General features: G+C 40.1%; 1 protein-coding gene across 1 annotated transcript in view; it reads left to right on the top strand.

Moving 5' to 3' along the window:
* Fim (plastin-2 fimbrin) overlaps positions 1-19,834 on the top strand; it is a 56,110-nt gene that overhangs the window by 31,924 nt on the left and 4,352 nt on the right. Inside the window, exons 2-3 of the mRNA XM_076319441.1 lie at positions 17,285-17,715; positions 18,182-19,400. Coding sequence (XP_076175556.1) covers positions 17,285-17,715; positions 18,182-19,400 — 1,650 coding nt within the window. The remainder of the gene's footprint in view (positions 1-17,284; positions 17,716-18,181; positions 19,401-19,834) is intronic.

Genomic DNA, 19,834 nt, shown 5'->3' with positions numbered 1-19,834 from the left:
TCTTGACGTGGGATCATTTTTCGAGTGGTTGTTGTCCTAGGTCATTGCGAGTGGGAGTATTTTGTATAAGAGGATGTTTGAAATCTTCACCAGAGGCTATTATTTTATTTTAGGAGTTTTCTGGAGTTGTAAGTCTTGACGTGGGATCATTTTTCGAGTGGTTGTTGTCCTAGGTCATTGCGAGTGGGAGTATTTTGTATAAGAGGATGTTTGAAATCTTTATCAAAGGCGATTATTTTATTTTAGGATTTTTCTGGAGTTGCGAGTCTTGACGTGGGATCATTTTTCGAGTGGTTGTTGTCCTAGGTCATTGCGAGTGGGAGTATTTTGTATAAGAGGATGTTTGAAATCTTTATCAAAGGCGATTATTTTATTTTAGGATTTTTCTGGAGTTGCGAGTTTTGACGTGGGATCATTTTTCGAGTGGTTGTTGTCCTAGGTCATTGCGAGTGGGAGTATTTTGTATAAGAGGATGTTTGAAATCTTTATCAAAGGCGATTATTTTATTTTAGGATTTTTCTGGAGTTGCGAGTCTTGACGTGGGATCATTTTTTGAGTGGTTGTTGTCCTAGGTCATTGTGAGTGGGAGTATTTTGTATAAGAGGATGTTTGAACGATCGAACCATCTTCTTTACGGAAGATGGAAATTTTATTTTAGGACTTTTTTAGACTATGAGACTTGATGCGAAATCATTTTCTAATTGGTTGTTGTCCTAGGTCACCGCGAGTAGGAGTATTTTGTCAAAGAGAATACTTCAAATTTTTACAGAAGATAGTAATTTTATTTCAGGATTTTTTTAAGCTATGAGACTTGACCCGAGATAATTTTCCAATTGGTTGTTACCCTAGGTCATTACGAGTAGGAGTATTTTGACGAGGAGTATGTTTGATGTCTTTACAGAAGATGGTAATTTTATTTTAGGACTTTTTTAAACTATGAGACTTGATGCGAGATAATTTCTTAATTGGTTGTTATCTTAGGTCGCCGCGAGAAGTATTTTGTATAAGAAAATATTTGCAATTTTCACGAAAAGCGATAATTTTATCTTAGGATTTTTCTAGAGTCACGAGACTTGACGATGGAATCTGTAGAATTTGGTAGAAGACTCTAGGTTGGTAGAGGATCTTGAAGATGATAAATGTAAAGATGAGAAATTGGAAGATCACGGATAAAGGGTACACCATGTGTTCCAAGACTATCACGGATATCAGTGACCAAAGAACCGATCTCTGATGAAACATCAGGGCCAAAGAATCTCGTGTATTCCGAGAGTATCATAAATTTCAGTGTTTCAAGACCGTCTCAAGGGATTGATCCTGGAATCTTTCGTCTGTACGTTTCGAAAAGTCCGAGTGTCATGGGTACTCGTGATCTCTGGGGTCCTCTGGCTACTGGGAATTGCCAAAGATTTCCAAGAGACTTCTCTCGTGGAGAGTTGAAGATCTCCAGGAATCTCCTCTTTAAACACTCTTTAAATCAGTGACATTTCTAGAGTCTTGAAGATCCCCAAGGGCTTCTAGAAACTCTTGATACTCTTAAAATCTCCAGTACCCATCGTACAATCCTTCTCCATGATCTTTGGTATCCAGTAAGACTTATAGTGTCCAGTACCCATGGTACAATCCATCTTCATAATCTTTGGTATCCAGTAAGACTCATAATGTCCAGTACCCATGGTACAATCCTTCTCCATGGTATCTAGTAAGACTCATAGTGTCCAGTACCCATCGTACAATCCTTCTCCATGATCTTTGGTATCCCTTAAGACTCATAGTGTCTAGTACCCATGGTACAATCCTTCTCCATGATCTTTGGTATCTCATAACACTCATAGTGTCCAGTACCCATCATACAATCCTTCTCTATGATCTTTGGTATCTCATAACACTCATAGTGTCCAGTACCCATTGTACAATCCTTCTCTATGATCTTTGGTATCTCATAAGACTCATAGTGTCTAGTACCCATGGTACAATCCTTCTCCATGATCTTTGGTATCCCGTAAGACTCATAGAGTCCAGTACCTATCGTACAATCCTTCTCCATGATCTTTGGTATCCCTTAAGACTCATAGTGTCCAGTACCCATGGTACAATCCTTCTTCATGATCTTTAGTATCCAGTAAAACTCCTAGTGTCCTAAAAACCATGCGGGTCCTGTAAGTGCCCGGATTGTTGTTAACGAAAGCTCCTCGCGAGTCCTTCAGGATCGTGAGTATCGAATTCTACGAGCTCGAATTCCTCCCTGACGAGTACCAGTTAGTTTTAGGCTCGTGTACACCGGATCTCTCGAATTAGGGTTCTTCCGTGCGTTGTCTCGAAGATCTCCATCGCGTTCAACCCGAAAATCGATTCGTAAGAAGTCCACGGGCCTGATGTCATCTCGTATCGTGTCCTACGTGTCTGGACTCGTTTCTATCGGGTGCTACACATTTCTTTCATCGGTTCTGGATAACATTGCGCACATGTGGTTCGTCTTGGGTGTCTCGAGGCTCGTTTTCGTTCCGAGACCTTCGAGCGTTCGTCGCGTATCGAACCTTAAAACACTCGAACTGATAGCTACCGAGAAACATTTGCGAAATATATTCACCATCTACGTATAACAACAGCTTCGAAGAACAAACACCTAGTTTCTTGTCGATTTACGGTACATTTTTCCCTGGAGAACATTCCACGTAACAACTGACTCCGACCCTCTCCGTTAATTACCAAGAATCTACGATATCTTATTGTTTACGAAAAAGTGCATCCCGGATGAGATCTCTTCGGACAATTAGACATTCTTAACTCTCGTCTGCAATACGTTCTCTTCAACAATACTCCGCGGAATAACGAGCACTGCCTCGTTAATTATTACAATGCGTTATTATCCCTTAAAAGTAAAAACTCGCTCTCGGATTGGAATCTCGGTGGAAGTGTCTGGAAAGATGGAAAAAGACTCGAGCGACGCCGATGGAATCGTATCGTTGTTTTTTTTCTTTTTTTTTTTTTCTTCTTCTTGAAAACGTCAACCGTTGACCTTCGACTGTATTCTAATTAAGTCTAATTGCGTTGTACAATCGTTCGACGCGCGATAAGTCCGAGCCGACTGGTTGGAACGAGTCGATCGCGTTACGAAAATTCGAACGGAGGTTCGCCAAGCTCGGTCTTTATCGGTTTTACCAATGACGAATCGAGCAGTCATCGTCGTACCCGATGGTAATCGTCGTCCGTGTACACGTTCGTCGTAATCGTCATCCGTGTACACGTTCGTCGTGATCGTCATTGAAACGACCTGTTTGCGATCGTTTCGATTCAGCGAACGATAGGTGCGCCTTCGCGAATAATCGTCTCTCGTCTGAGCTACGGAGCTGTCGTTTACGAAACGTGGTACGTCCCCACGCTCGCGTTACACAATTAAAACACCGAGATCCGGTGTAAGAGAGTCGTGTGTCCAGGGGATCTCGATCCTCTCGAACACGAAGGCGGCTGGCACGTAGCACGTGTCCCATGTAGGTGGAATCTCATACGCGAGGCGGCCGAGTCACCTTTATCGTCGCCTTGAAATCAAGGAAACACGGTTGACTCAACGATCGAAATCTGGAACACGCCGGGAACACGTTCTACGTACGATTTTACTTGTCCCGGCGATTTCTCTCTTCTAGGGGACACCGCGTATCGTCCTCGCGGTCGTCGTTCCGCGAAAATCGATTTCGATGTTACGGAGAGACCAGTCCGTTGCTCCGATCGAGATTATACGTTTGGCAACCGACCATCAACTGTACGTGGACTTTTACGAAAGTTCGTGCTGCGCACCCGATGGGTGTCGTGTACAGGCTAGAGACGGTTGACGTTGTTCAATGGAATTGTTTAAAATTACCTATTGACCAAATAGTGTCTTTTACTCGTCGAATAAAAATTGTAAATGTGTTACGGTAAGGAAACATTTAGAACCGGTAATTTTTTTTTGGAGAAGTATTACTATTGACGAAGTACTGTTCACTCCACGAATAAAATTATAAATGTATTACGGAAAAATTAGTAAGGAAAAATTAGAACCGGTGACATTGTTTTCTAGAGAAATATTACTATTGACGAAATAGTGTCTTTTACTCGTCGAATAAAAATTGTAAATGTGTCACGGGGAGTGAGGAACAATTTAGAATCGGTGACATTGTTTTCTGGGGAAATATTACTATTGACGAAGTACTGTTTACTCGACGAATAAAAATTATAAATGTGTCACGGTAAGGAAAATTTAGAATCGATGATATTTTCTGGAGAAATATTCCTATAGTTGAAATACTATTTACTCGTCGAATACAAATATAAATGTGTCACAGTAAGGAAAAATTTAGAACCAGTAATGTTTTCCGGAGAAATATTACTATCGACGAAATACTATTTACTCGTCGAATAAAAATTATAAATGTGTCACGATGAGTAAAGAAAAATTTAGAATCGGTGACATTGTTTTCTGGAGAAATATTACTATAGTTGAAATACTATTTACTCGTCGACTAAAAATTATAAATGTGTCACAGTAAGGAAAAATTTGGAACCAGTGATGTTTTCCGGAGAAATATTACTATAGTTGAAATACTATTTACTCTTCGAATAAAAATTATAAATGTGTCACGATGAATAAGGAAAAATGTAAGACCACTGACGTTGTTTTCTGGTTGAAAGTTACAATTAACAAACTAGTCACTGTCTATTCGTCGAATAAAAGTTACGTATCACAGTAAATAGATACAAATATAACTGCTCCGTAGAACGAACACGGAGAATCAATTGATTACGTTGCTTCTATTCGTCATCTTTTCTCTCGAACGAAGGTTTACTCATCCCTAGTTACTCAGCTCTAAGAAATAAAGCGAACGGAGAAACTTTCAGTCGTCAGATTTTATTCGTTTAAAAGTTTTCCCATCCCTAGTGTACCGTGTCTTGGTCGCCATTTTAACTCCAAGACAGAAAACCAAGAAAAGAAGTTGGAGCATTTACAAAGTATTTTGTTAACTTCCAGAGAGAAACTTACCTCTGTTTAATTTCCAGAGTCACCGTAACGATCTTAAAAATTGTCTGTTTAACTACGAGTTATGCAAACTTAAGAATGTTCGATTATCTTTCCTTCCAACGAATAATCACTGTTCGTTCAGACCACCCAGTAGGTACCGCTGGAACATTCTCTCGGAAAATATTGATCTGATGGACCAAACGGTGGCTGTCAGTGTGAAAACCTCGTTGCAGAATCCTTTGAAGATTACTTCGAATTGACGGTTGTTCCGCGAATAGTGCACTTCCCATACACCGAGTATGAGAAAATCTCAAATAAACCGTAACTCGACCAGATTAATTCGTTATTATTCTCCCTCCCATATGAATTTAAATACTCCGCAAGACTTCTTTACTCAATTTACACGCATCGTTCCTAGTATAATTATAAAAGAAAATAAATTCTCAAATTAACTCGGAGGCTATTATCATTGATTAATTCAACAACGAGAGGATTAAGATCCCTCGAGATTGGGGGACGAGACTAGAAAATATACAAACTTCACCGAGAGATTCCGTAAGGATTCGTCGTTTGTTTATTCAACGTTTACACGTCTCTCCTGATACAATTATTGAAAAATAAATTCTCGAATTAACTCCGAGACAACTACCGTTGATTAATTCAGCAACGAGAAGATTAAGATCCCTCGAGATTGGGGGACGAGACTAGAAAATATACAAACTTCACCGAGAGATTCCGTAACAATTCTTCCTTTTTTTTATTCAACATTTACAATGTTGAACAAACTTCCTAATACAATTATTGAGAAATAAATAGCGAAATTAATTCCTCCGCCACTGATCGATTCACTACTGAAAAGATTAACAAGTCCCCTAAGAGATTCGGCGAGGACAAGTGTCCAAACGCGTAACCCGATACTCGAGTGTCGTCCGTAGCTAGACGAAAAAAAATTGTCCACGGATGTTACGGATTGGTGTCGTACTAAATCCACGGGATCATACTGAACTGGTCGTAGCGTACGAAACAGGGCGTCGCTCGAGACGTACGACGACGCGAGTCGTCCGAGCGAATTAAGAAATGGCAGGGGTTATTCGCTGCATTAAGGCCAATAGTTGCTCGTTTCACGGTAGCCACGCGGCGTGGACGGAGGAGGTCCGTTGGCCTAGTCCAGATTCGTTGGTTAACGCAACGCGTGCACAAACAACGCATAGAAGCAGCGGCTCCCTTTTCTTGCAACGGGTAATTCAATCGTGATTTCCAAGGGAGAGAGGAACGCACACGTACATACCTACGTAGGTACCTACCTACCTACCTACCTACTACTCGCGAGCCCGGGCACACAGGGCAGGGGCGGGGACAGAGCGCAATGCGACGCCGGGCGAAACCAGTTCTCAGGATAAAAGCGAAGGAGAGAGAAGTCTGACCCCGAGAGAGCTCCCGCGTCTACGGTGTGTTCGCTAACCTATCGCGATTCCTTTTCAAAGAACGCGCTGAAGCTCCAAAGCGATATTTAATACCTCGTTTGCCACCATTCCGGGACTTGACGGAATCGCGAATCATTTCGCCGGCTGTACCCGATACGGGAACACGTACAGACCGTACGGAGAGTATTCTCTGTCACTGCGCGACCGTTTTCCTTCGGCGATTCGTTCTCGTCGCGGGACGGATTGTACGGATATTCGAATACAACGACGCGTGATCGTTCGAGCATTTGAATACTTCGGTGTTCGAGTATTCGAGTATTTGAGTACTCCAGTATTTGAATAGTCGAGTATTTGAATATTTCAGTGTTTGATTATTCGAATATTTGAATAGTTCAATGTTTTAGTATTCGAGTATTTGAGTACTCCAGTATTTGAATAGTCGAGTATTTGAATATTTCAGTGTTTGATTATTCGAATATTTGAATAGTTCAATGCTTGAGTATTCGAGTATTTCAACAGATCAGAATTTGAATACTCCAAATACTATTCGAGTATTTAGGTATTTGAGTATTTGAACAGTTCAATATTTAAATATTTCAGTATTTGAATACTCCAAATTCTATCCGATTATTCGAGCATTTGAATATTTCAGTATTTGATTATTCGAATATTTGAATAGTTCAATGTTTGAGTATTCGAGTATTTCAACAGATCAGAATTTGAATACTCCAAATACTATTCGAGTATTTAGGTATTTGAGTATTTGAACAGTTCAGTATTTAAATATTCCAATATTTGAATACTCCAAATTCTATCCGAGTATTCGAGTATTTGAATATTTCAGTATTTGATTATTCGAATATTTGAGTAGTTCAATGTTTGAGTATTCAACTATTTGAACAGTTCAATATTCGATTATTCAAATATTTGAATACTCCAATGTTCGGCTACTCCAATATTCAAATTTCACGAGTAGCATTCGAACACCCGCGAAACATTCGAATACAAAATCGACTACAGTCTAGGTTGCACATCGAAATACAACGCGAGTTCGTTTCGATGGTTCGTAATAATTTTTAAATAGAATCCATGTTAATCCGAGGGAATTACATTCTTAATTTAAGTCGAGAAAGAATTTTGTCGATACGTTTAAGAATAGGAAACAGAGGAGAAAGAAATAAACTCAACTGATGTATAAATTACGAAATGTGTTTTTAATACCCGATATCGTTAATTTATCGATAAGTTTCGATTCGTTGATAACGCGATTGGGATATCGATAACGGTAGAAAGAAGGAAGTAAATGGAGAGCAAATATACTTACGCGATATATTTTTTATATTATCTTCGTTTCTCATCCAGTTTAACGGTACACATTCAATTGTACGATGATTATCCAGGCGACGATCGATTAATCCTTTAGCTTCTTTCTTTCCGGTATTGTCTTAACGGTATCGTCGATTAAAAGCAGTAAATAAATTATCGATAATCGTTAGCGATACGTGTTCGATTAGCTAAAATGCAACCACTCTGTTCGAGTATTCGCTCGCATTTAACGAACATTCGCTACGTTTTGATGAAATGAATTCTTCTTGCATCGGATTTCGAACGCTCCGTAATATAATCTTAGATTCGAATCTCAGAGTGGCTGCATTCGTTTCTTTCCAGGCTGCCATATCGTGCCTTTGTAATTCCAGGTGTATGAGATCACGGCATACTTTAGGTACGAAAAAGTCGAGAAAGTTATTACACCGCACGGGTGTATACCAGCTTTTTGTATTCGTTGCCGTAAAACTGCGCCGGTTATTGTCGAAATGTAATTGTACCGTGCTACGAATAAAACGTAATCGCGTATTTACGAACGAACGAAAGGTTCTCGCGGAAATTACCTTCTCGACAAAGCAGTCGCCACTCTCGGGCGAAATAGAATTAATGGAAAATTAGATCGAAGTGCGCTTCCTTCCGTGGTAGATTGAATCGCTTCGACGATTCAAATATTCGACGAGTGTTCGAACGTTCGATCGAGTATGTGGACATTTATAATACACGAGTAACGCGACGTGAACTGTGAATCATCGTTCTTCTTATAGTTTACTTTGATAGTCGAGTAATGATAATTGAGTACTTTAGCATTTAAATACTTAAATATTCGATTCTCCAATATTTAAATTTTCCGATATTCGGATCGTCCAGTATTTAAATATTCAAATATTACAAAATTTAAATATTCAAAAATTCAAATATTCAAAACTTCAAATACGCAAAAATTTGAAAATTGTATCATTTAAAAATTTAAATATGTAAAAATTCAAAAATACAAATATATGAAAACTCGAAAATTCATTAATTTAAAAATTTGAGAATTCAAATATTTAAAAATTAAAAAATTCAAATACTTGAAAATTTTTAAGTTTAAAAATTAAAATATTTAAAAATTAAAATATTTAAAAATTTTTAAGTTTAAAAATTAAAATATTTAAAAATTAAAATATTAAAAAATTTTTAAGTTTAAAAATTAAAATATTTAAACATTAAAATATTCGAATTCTCGAACATTTCATTTCTGAATTATTTCAATACTCGAATATTTGAACACTCAAACGTTCGTCTACACTGATATTCAAATACGAAATCACTCACCAGCAGTCTCCCCCCGAAACGCAACGATTCTTTCTACCCTCGTTAAACCGAATTCGCTCAATCCGACGGACAACCATCCGTCATCCATTCGTTCGAGCACAGTTCAAAAGAATCGTCAAACGAAACGTTGAGGCGTACCGGTGAAACACTTCCGCGTGGCGTCCAATTGAGAAACGTTTCGACCGACGGTTGACGGACACGTCGCGAAGCTTGAACACGCGTCGAGCATTATCGTCGTTGGAAAAGGAAGATCGCGGCGGGTCCGCGACGCGAAACGACGCGTGTACTCGCTCTCGCGCCATTGACTAATGCGCAACTCCTTTCCGGATTCCAGCGTGCACCACCAACGTCCGTTTTCGTATGGAAAAATGTGTTTCCGTCGATGCGCGTGTTACGCCTGAAATTGCGGCCGATCGTCGCACTCCATAGAATTCTAGAAAGCGAAGAACCGCGTCTGGTAGGCGTGGAGCGTTTCAGGCTCGAGTAAATGTATAACTTGAGTTACACAACCGCGGGTTCTGCACGTAATGTATTGTTTTACGTACGGTTCCCTGGCTACGCGGATGTTTGATGTCTCTGCGCTCTGTCATCGGGTCGTTTTTCCCGTCCTTAAACGTTCTCGAGTTAACGACTCGCGTTCTGGTTCAACGAACACCGCGGCGTGTTCTCTCTGGGAAAGTTTATCGTTGTGGATCCCGATCGATCGGGGCCTCCCAGCGACCTTTGCCAATTTGGGTTAAATACGGGCCAAAGTTCACTCAAAGATAAAGATTTCTAGCTTCGATGCGCGCAATGTCTTCCAAAAGGGGATTTTTAAGTTATAATTCAGGAGTCGTGTATCGTTCCGGGGAGTGTTTATTAGTTTTTTTTTTTTTTTTAGATACTTGGAGTAGTTCTTGGAAATTTGTGTTGCAGCGAAGTCGCGTACTAGGTAAAGATCAGAATGATAATAAATAAGTGTGTTTTATAAAATTTGTATATTTTGTTTGCGTAATATCACTGGATGTTCTTGACTAGAGTCTCGAGTAAGGATTTGTATGTTTAGCGCTAGGAATGTTGTTGGAAGAATTTTTATTGTTACCGTGTTTGATTAACGGAAGAGTTGGCAAGATTTTTACAGCTATGTTTATTGTAATTTTTCCAAGTATGGACTGTTTGAATTTACGCGATACTTCGTACGATATTATTGTCCAGGTTCTCGAGTAGTTTTCACAAACGGAGTAATGCACTTTGAAAAGAATTTTCATTAAACACGATGGTACAATACCCTCGAGAAAAACGTGGTTAAACGGGGATCAGATTGAACTCGTTGGTGAATGGATTCTTGTGTGGAAAATATGTTCGTGCTGGTTGCATAATAACCGCGGAGTACCTTCGCGATCATTTTTATCGTCGTAGATTTCAGTTAACTCGGATCTGAATTAGCACAGGGAATGCGGGGGTCGTGCACGAAAGAAATTTTCATATTCATTGCGCATTATACACGTAGTACCTTCGCGAACATTTTCTAACTGAGCGGAGTTTATCCAGAGTTAAATCGAGTTTTGAAAATTTCTTCTAGGGTAGGTTACGATACGTAATATAATACAATTGAAAAATCGAATGCAAAGATTTGCATCGTTGCAAAGATTTGCATCGTTTCCAATCGAACGAGAAATTCGTAACAAAATTTTAATCAAAGTGTCAAAGTGTCTTCGAGTTTCGAAAATTTGTATTTTAACGAAGATAATTTTTGAAAATTTGTATCTTTACGAAGATAATTTTCGAAAATTAGTATTTTCACGAAGATAATTTTTGAAAATTTATATTTTTGTGAAGATAATTTACGAAAATTTGTGTTTTCACGAAGATAATTTTCGAAAATTGGTACTTTCACGAAGATAATTTTCGAAAATTGGTACTTTCACGAAGATAAATTTCGAAAATTAGTATTTTCACGAAGATAATTTTTGAAAATTTATATTTTTGTGAAGATAATTTTCAAAAATTTGTGTCTTCACGAAGATAATTTTCGAAAATTTGTATTTTCACGAAGATAATTTTCGAAAATTGGTACTTTCACGAAGATAATTTTCGAAAATTAGTATTTTCACGAAGATAATTTTTGAAAATTTATATTTTTGTGAAGATAATTTTCAAAAATTTGTGTTTTCACGAAGATAATTTTCGAAAATTTGTATTTTCACGAAGATAATTTTCGAAAATTTGTATCTTTACGAAAATAATTTTTGAAAATTTGTATTTTCACGAAGATAATTTTCGAAAATTGGTATTTTTACAAAGATAATTTTCGAAAATTTGTATCTTTACGAAGATAATTTTGAAAATTTGTATCTTTACGAAGATAATATTCGAAAATTAGTATTTTCACGAAGATAATTTTCGAAAATTTATATTTTTACGAAGATAATTTTCGAAAATTAGTATTTTCACAAAGATAATTTTCAAAAATTTGTATTTTTACGATCGATATTTTCACATCGGTAAAAATTTCCCAAGAATCCTTCCTACTTTCCGCTATTCCTTATTCTCAAATTTCAGATCAACTTTCGTCCATAAAAACATGATAAAAATGTATCTTAACGACGCAAAGACCCATCTCGGAGAACATATCTACGCGTCTATCGACCAGCTCGTGAAAAAGAGGAACAACTCGTGCTCGATGCTTCCAGGAAATGTACAATTCATTTTTATCGCTCCGGATCTTAATTAATCGTGACCCGGATGAACCTCTGAGAACTGGTATTTTTTTTCTCTTCTTTTTTCTTTAATCGGAGCTTCGCCGCGAGGATCCGCTTCGCGGTGAAACACGACGAATTTAACGATGTGGGAGGCGAGATCGAGCGTAAAGTGGAAAACAAGACTGTTATTAACACTGCGAAACGCGATGGGTAGGTGGAAAGGTAGGTTTACGTTGACCCGGTTACAAATTACCCACGATCGAAGTGCTCTTGCATTTCGTTGGGTCAATGCGCTCCTCTGGGTTAACTTGGCGTGATTTCCAGCGCAATAACCTGAGATTAAGTCATCGTGACGTAGTCTCGTATCGTTTATTCGAGCGCATTCGTTTACACTGTTTAACGCGCTCGGCGTGCTCGTTTACATACGAGTGGAGACCGGCTCGTTTAATTCGTCTCGAAAATCATTTCTCCGAAACTACGCGCGCGTTGTTCCCGTTTCACGTTGGTTGTTTACACGACCTCGTCCGCGAAAGGATTTCTGCATTTTTTCTTTTACCGTATTATCGTTGTCGTTTCGCGGAAAAAGTATATTTCATCGTGCGATAGCGATCGGTTCACCGACGTGTTCGTTCATCGATTAACTCTTCTATTTATAAATCGACCAATGGTGAAGTAACCTTTGGAACGAATCTGATGATCGACTTCTTTGTAATCGTACAATCGTACAAATAGTAGAAAAATTGATGAAAATTAAATTACATTTCGAGATTGATTTTTACTTGAAAAGATTCTCTACCAAAGGAGGTGAAATCATTGTTTCGTGGAAAACAAACAGTTTCTCTGGGTGGAAAATTGTATTTTAATATTATTGTAAAGATTACTAATTATGTTTATTTCTCCGATCGATAATCGGTCGTTTTCGTCGTTTCTTCCAAAAGAATCGTGAATGCAATTAAATGGATATCGAACTCGATACACTCGATAGGGGTAAATACGATCGTTGCGATACCAGGACGGTTGTTTCGATCGCGAATTCATCAACGATATCGGAACACGATCTCGGTTACTCGAGTTATAAATTTTCAAAGCTCGCGGGCTCTTCTTTACTTTCGTTGACGTGCGACAATGTTCGAAAAATCGCGTTAATTTTCGCGTTTCATCTTTTAAAATCGTTCCTAGATTTTTACAAATCGCCCTTCAAGATTTTAAAATCGTCCTTAGATTTTTGAAAAACGTCTTTAGATTTTTGAAAACCGCCCTTCAATTTTTTAAAATCGTCTTTAGATTTTTGAAAACTGTCTCTCGATTTTTAAAAGTCGTCCTTCAATTTTTTAAAATCGTCCATAGATTTTTGAAAACTGTCTCTAGATTTTTGAAATTTGTCCTTTGATTTTTTAAATCATCCCTAGACTTTTTAAAATCGCCCCTAGATCTTTTGCAATCGTCTCTCTACTTTTTAAAGTCGTTCCTAGATCTTTTACAATCATCCCTAGATTTTTTACAATCGTCTCTCTATTTTTTAAAATCGTCCCTAGACTTTTTACAATCGTTTCTCTATTTTTTAAAATCGTCCCTAGATATTTTACAATCGTCCCTAGATTTTTTACAATCATCCCTAGATTTATTAAAATCGTTCTCTCTATTTTTTAAAGTCGTCCCTAGATCTTTTACAATCGTCCCTAGATTTTTTACAATCGTCCCTAGATCTTTTACAATCGTCCCTAGATTTTTTAAAATCGTCCCTAGATTTTATACCCTCGTCCCTCAACGTCTCGAAACTTCTCCCTTTACCAGACCTTCTCCCATTATCCACGCGTACGCAACATGTCACGACCGCGAAAGATCTCTGCGCCAAAATAAATTCGCGAACGAACCGTACGAAAAGGTAACCACCTCGGTTTACTTTCGTTCGGTATTCCAAACGAAATTAACCGCGGGAAAAAGTCAATGAAGCATCGACGTTATTATATCACGCTCGTCGATAAGACGCGAAAGTATCACGGGAACTTCTTTTTTTCGTTCTCTCTTCGTTCCCCTTTATCGAGCGCTTCGATAACGTCGATAACGCGTTTGTTCCAAGTTTAGTCTCGCGTTGCATTTTCCTGGCTTCTCGTCGTTTTTCGCAGCAACCGTTTCGGGAGGAGACGTTCCCCCCTATCTTTTTTTTTTTTTTTTTCCCCCCCTCTCACTCGACATGGAGGTCCACAGTTTTCGAAAGTGGAGCGTGATCGACGAGTTCTTGGAAGACTTCTCCCATTTTTGCAGCATAGTAAGTACCCGCGATTTCCATCTTCTCTCTCGTTACGCTTTTTACGTAATCCACTTGACGCGCGCGAACCACGGAATCGATTAATCGCTCAGCGTGAAAACGAACGTCGAGATCTCGAAAAGGAACGATTCCTCAACCATCGAGAAAGAAAGAAAACGTCGAAGATCTTCCGATTCGTTCGTGCGTCGGAGAATCGATCAAAGTCCTTTACTGTGAAGTTGAGGAAAACTTGTACAAGGTTGTCGATTATCTCGACTTCTGGAACTTGAAAATCTGTTCTGAGTGCAAACAAATTCTGTCTAGGCGACGATGACGATGCAACTTTGTCGTAAATTCCTCAAGTTTCGCGCCACAGTCTAGACAGATTCAAACTTCGCTTTCGAACTTTTTAATGCACGGACGATCACTTTGAGGAACATTCTGTAATACTTTTCCATCGATCTCCTTTGCTAAAGTATCTTCCTCTATGCACAGTTTCGAATAATATAGATTCGTTGTAGTGTATACATTCGTTCCTAATAATACAGTTACGTGGAATTTCGCACTGTACCGATACGATGACCTAGATCAAATTTCCTTGGATAACTTCTATTGAATTATTATCCATTAATTGTAATATTATTACACGTATTCTGTATCGAAATTAACCTCCAGGGATCAACTTTGTCGAAATAACGTACGAATATGTCGAGTGGTTCAAACTTTCTTATCTTCGAAATAGTATTTCGTTTATCGATTTAGTAGGTCGTTTATCGATGACGATTGTCACGGAGAATTTTTTCGAATTTATTTCAAATACCAACTCTCTTTGATTTTTATTTCCAAATAACATCTCACATTCGTTTTTCTCTTTAAATATCATCTTGCTTCGTTTCTTTTTTCTCTTTCAAACATTGTCTCGCCTCGATTCACTTCCTTTTTTAAATACCGTACAAACGATCTGAATCTTCGAGTTCGTCGGGGCTTAGGAATAATACGGTTAAGTTTATCGATTACAATATCTGATTTTTATTTCCAAATAGCGTCTCACATTTATTTTTCTCTTCAAATAAACATCTTACTTCGTTTCTTTTTTCTCTTTCAAACATTGTCTCGCCTCGGTTCACTTTCATTTTCAAATACCGTACAAACGATCTGAATCTTCGAGTTCGTCGGGGCTTAGGAATAATACGGTTAAGTTTATCGATTACAATATCTTCGGATACGAACGAGCCGCTTCTGGCCAGATTAGAGATACGTGTTTGCTCGGATGACACATGCACGCGCCGCGAGGCGAGGCGAGGCGAGGTGTAAACAGTTTCGCGACGATAAGACGGAAACAATTATCATCGGTAATTGCACGGGGTGAACGGTTCACTGGCAAAGAACAAGATGCTAATTAGTCGGTCGCAACACCGTTTCCCGGGAAACGTGGATACGAAGAGCTGTCGATTAACCCCGATGCGGTTTTCCAAGAAGTACAAGTATGCGTGTGTTTCCGACGAACGTCTCCATTGTTCGCGCGGGAATTGCACCGGTTACGAACGTGACTGCATTCTTGAAATTTAGCTGACTTCAATTTTACGCAGCCTACATATCGTTTCTCTGTAGGGGGGATGGAAAGGGTGGGTACGCGTGTTCGCGATAAAATTGCCCGCACGTGCGATACCCTCGCGATTAAGAGCGTTGCACGCTCGAGAACGTCGCGCGACGAACGCTCGAACGTAAGATGCAATAAAATCGCGGGTTTTTATTCGTTGACTCGCGGAACGCGAAACATTTGGAACACTCGCGACACGAAAATGTTTAAAGAACCAGATTACCCGCGAAACGGGTCGCGACGATTACGCTCGCCGGTTTGTGAAACGATCGCTTATCTCGCGGAGCTTGTTCGTCACTGGGAATCGCCGGAGTCTAGAAATTCTACTCGAAGTGCATCGTCGAGTGCACTTTCGAATCGAGTACACGAGTCTCGAGGTTCGATTTACGAACGAGATTCTACGGGATTCCCCGAAATTACGTATCGGTTTCCTTCGGGTCGGAGGAAGTTCAACGCGAAGTTTAGAGAGTCTTCCCGATTTTGTGATTTGTGAATTCTTCTGGAATTCCGGATTTGATGTTCCGTAACCGGGAGAACTTTGACGATCTAAATTTCGAGATCGAAAGATACGAGGATTCTGATTTTGCAACTAACGAATCGAGTATCCAAGTCCAAGTATCCAATGAATATTTATATTTGGAGAAGAGAACTTAGAAGACTTATAATCCTGAACACTTGAAACAGTAGAAGATCCAAAATCCTCTGAAGCAATTTATCAAGTTCCAAACCTACGAATTTAATGAAGATTTATATTTGAAAAAGAGAATCTGAATGACCTCAAGTCCTCAAGTCCTGGACACCTGAAACAGTAAAAGATCCAAAATCCTCCGAAGCAATTTACCAAGTTCCAAACCTACGAATCTAACGAAGATTTATATTTGAAAAAGAAAACCTGAATGACCTCAAGTCCTCAAGTCCTGGACACCTGAAACAGTAAAAGATCCAAAATCCTCCGAAGCAATTTACCAAGTTCCAAACCTACGAATCTAACGAAGATTTTTATCTGAAAAAGAGAACCTGAATGACCTCAAGTCCTCAAGTCCTGGACACCTGAAACAGTAGAAGATCCAAAATCCTCTGAAGAAATTTATCAGTCAAGTATCCAAATTCCAAACCTACGAATCTAATGAATATTTGAAAAAGAGAATCTGAAAGACTTAAAGTCCTGAACAATTGAAACAGTAAGATCCAAAATCCTCTGAAGCAATTTACTAGTCAAGTATCCAAATTCCAAACCTACGAATTTAATGAACATTTATATTTGAAAAAGAGAACTTGAAAGACCTAAAGTCCCTAGACACTTAAAACAATAGAAGATCCAAAATCCTCTGAAGCAATTTACCAGTCAAGTATCCAAGTTCCAAACCTATGAATCTAATGAACATTTATACTTAAAGAAGAGAACCTAGAAGACCTAAAATCCTGGACACTTGAAACAGTAAAAGATCCAAAATCCTCTGAAGCAATTTACCAGTCAAGTATCCAAATTCCAAACCTACGAATCTACTGAACATTCGTCTCTGAAAAGAAGAACCTAGAAGACCTAAAGTCCCGAAGACACTCCGTGAACCAAAATCCTGAAGTCTCCAAGTCGATGATCCGAATCGTGGATTCCAAAATCCTGGAAGATACCTCCTCGGCTTCCTTCTCCACGAAGAAGACCTATCTCGTCTGAAGAAACCTTCTTTCTGTTAGATCGACGCGAATGGGGACGGCTTCATCAATCTCACGGAGCTGCGCAGCGCTCTGGACATATGCGGGTTCAAAATGCCCGGGTACAAGGTACGCCAGATGATCGAGGAGTACGACGACAAGCAAAGATCCGAGCACAAAGGACGTCTCTCCTTCGAGGAATTCGAGAAGCTCTGCAAGGAGCTGAAAGCTAACGAGTTGGGCTCCACGTTCAAGCAGGTCGTCTCCAAGAAGGAGAACCTCGAGACATTGGGCGGTATCTCTGAAGCTTCCAGCGAGGGTACCACGCACTCTGTCAGACTGGAGGAACAGCTCGCTTTCAGCGACTGGATCAACACGAATCTGTCGCACGATCCTGACCTGAAACACCTGCTGCCCATCGATCCGGAAGGCAAGGCGTTGTACGAGAAGGTTAAAGATGGAATCCTCCTTTGGTAAGTGTTCCTCGACTCATAGTATCTTAGAAACGCAATCGTCGGCTCGTTTCGCGAGTCTTCCCTAACTGTCATCTTTTATCCTCGTGTAAATGTACAGACAGTTCTACTAGATCGATCTGCAAGACTTTGATTCTTTGGTCCTTTACCAATCGTGTTAGAATCTTCACTCACAAGATGATAACGATAGATGGTAACGATGTTTTTTAAAATTGTCTACCTCTTTAAAGAAGAAAGTTGAAGCCTCGAATAAAGTCCAACTCGAGGATGAAGTTAGGATCGAAGAAGAGCAGTTTTGTCACTCGATCGTTCGATAATAATAAAACAACTTGCCAACCACTTGGTAACCTCTTCCTAACTGCGCGATTCTATATATTCTCTAACACGCAAAGACTCGCGAGGTGTCCCTTCTATTCGAGCCAGCCTTCTGTCTAGTAATCACCTAACGGACGTTTTCCCGTTCCAGTAAAATAATCAATCACTCTTGCCCGGACACGATCGACGAGAGAACGATCAACAAGAAGAATCTAACGCTTTACAAGAAACACGAGAATCTGACTCTAGCATTGTCGTCCGCTCAGGCGATCGGTTGCAACATAGTGAACATCGACGCTCACGATCTGACGAAGGGGTCTCCTCACTTGGTCCTCGGTCTGCTGTGGCAGATCATCAGGATCGGTCTGTTCAATCAAATCACTCTTGAGAATTGTCCAGGCCTTGCCACCCTGCTACAGGCCGGTGAACGCATCGAGGACCTGTTGAAACTGTCGCCCGAGTCGATACTCTTGAGATGGGTGAACCATCACCTGGAGAACGCCGGTATCGCGAGACGATGCAACAACTTCCAATCGGACATCACCGATTCCGAGATCTACACCTATCTTATCAAGCAAATTGCACCGCACACCGCCGGCGTAACTCTCGAGGCGTTAATGGAGCCCAACCATACCTCGCGAGCCGAGATTATGCTCCAGCAGGCGGCCAAATTGGGCTGTCGTAGCTTCGTAACGCCCAGCGACGTGGTAAACGGCATATACAAGTTGAATCTCGCGTTCGTTGCCAATATGTTCAATAACTATCCGGGCCTGGACAAACCTGAGAGCAACATCGAGGGTCTGGAGTCGTTGGAGGAGACCCGAGAGGAAAAGACGTACCGTAATTGGATGAACTCGATGGGCGTGATGCCGCACGTTAATTGGCTCTACTCGGACCTGGCCGACGGTCTGGTGATCTTCCAGCTGTACGACATCATCAAACCGGGGACAGTGAACTGGAACAGGGTTCACAAAAAGTTCACCAAGCTGCGGAAGTTCATGCAGAAATTGGAGAATTGCAATTACGCGGTGGAGCTTGGCAAAACGATGAACTTCTCGTTGGTCGGTATCGCCGGCCAGGACCTGAACGACGGGAACGCGACGTTGACGTTGGCGTTGATCTGGCAGCTGATGAGATCGTACACGTTGTCGATCCTGACGTCCCTGGCGGGTACACAGGGAAGCACCCTGGTCGAGAAGGAGATCGTACAGTGGGTGAACTCGAAATTACAGGCCGCGGGAAAGACCAGTAGCATCAAGGGATTCCAGGATTCGTCGATATCCGATGGAAAGGTGGTGATCGATCTGATCGACGCCATCAAACCGGGCACGGTCAACTACGAGCTGGTTAAGGAGGGTGGCGCCGAGGAGGTGAGATCGTTGACGGGTTTCGTTGGAGAGTTTCGAGGGTTCGCTGTTTTATCGATTTTCGTGACGATACTCGTCGAGTATTCGAACGATTTGGTCGCGAAGATGTTCGAGTGGTCCGATATTCGAGTAGGCAATTGTCTCGGTGCTTAAATATTCGAGCAGTCAACTGTCCCGGTACTTAAATATTCGAGTGGTCAATTGTTCCAGTATTTAAATATTCGAGTAGTCGAGTAGTCGAGTAGTCGAGTAGTCGAGTAGTCGAATAGTCGAGTAGCCTGTAGTCGAATAGTTATGTATTCGAATATTCAAATAGCCAAATATTCGAGGACTCGATACTCGAGTAGTAAAATATTCGAGTAGCAAAATACTCGACGACTCGATATTCGAGTAGCAAAATACTCGAGTAGCAAAATACTCGACGACTCGATATTCGA

This window comes from Ptiloglossa arizonensis, chromosome 9 (genome assembly GCF_051014685.1).
Source record: "Ptiloglossa arizonensis isolate GNS036 chromosome 9, iyPtiAriz1_principal, whole genome shotgun sequence".
NCBI lineage: Eukaryota > Metazoa > Arthropoda > Insecta > Hymenoptera > Colletidae > Ptiloglossa > Ptiloglossa arizonensis.
This window is presented reverse-complemented; position numbering and strand designations above follow the sequence as displayed.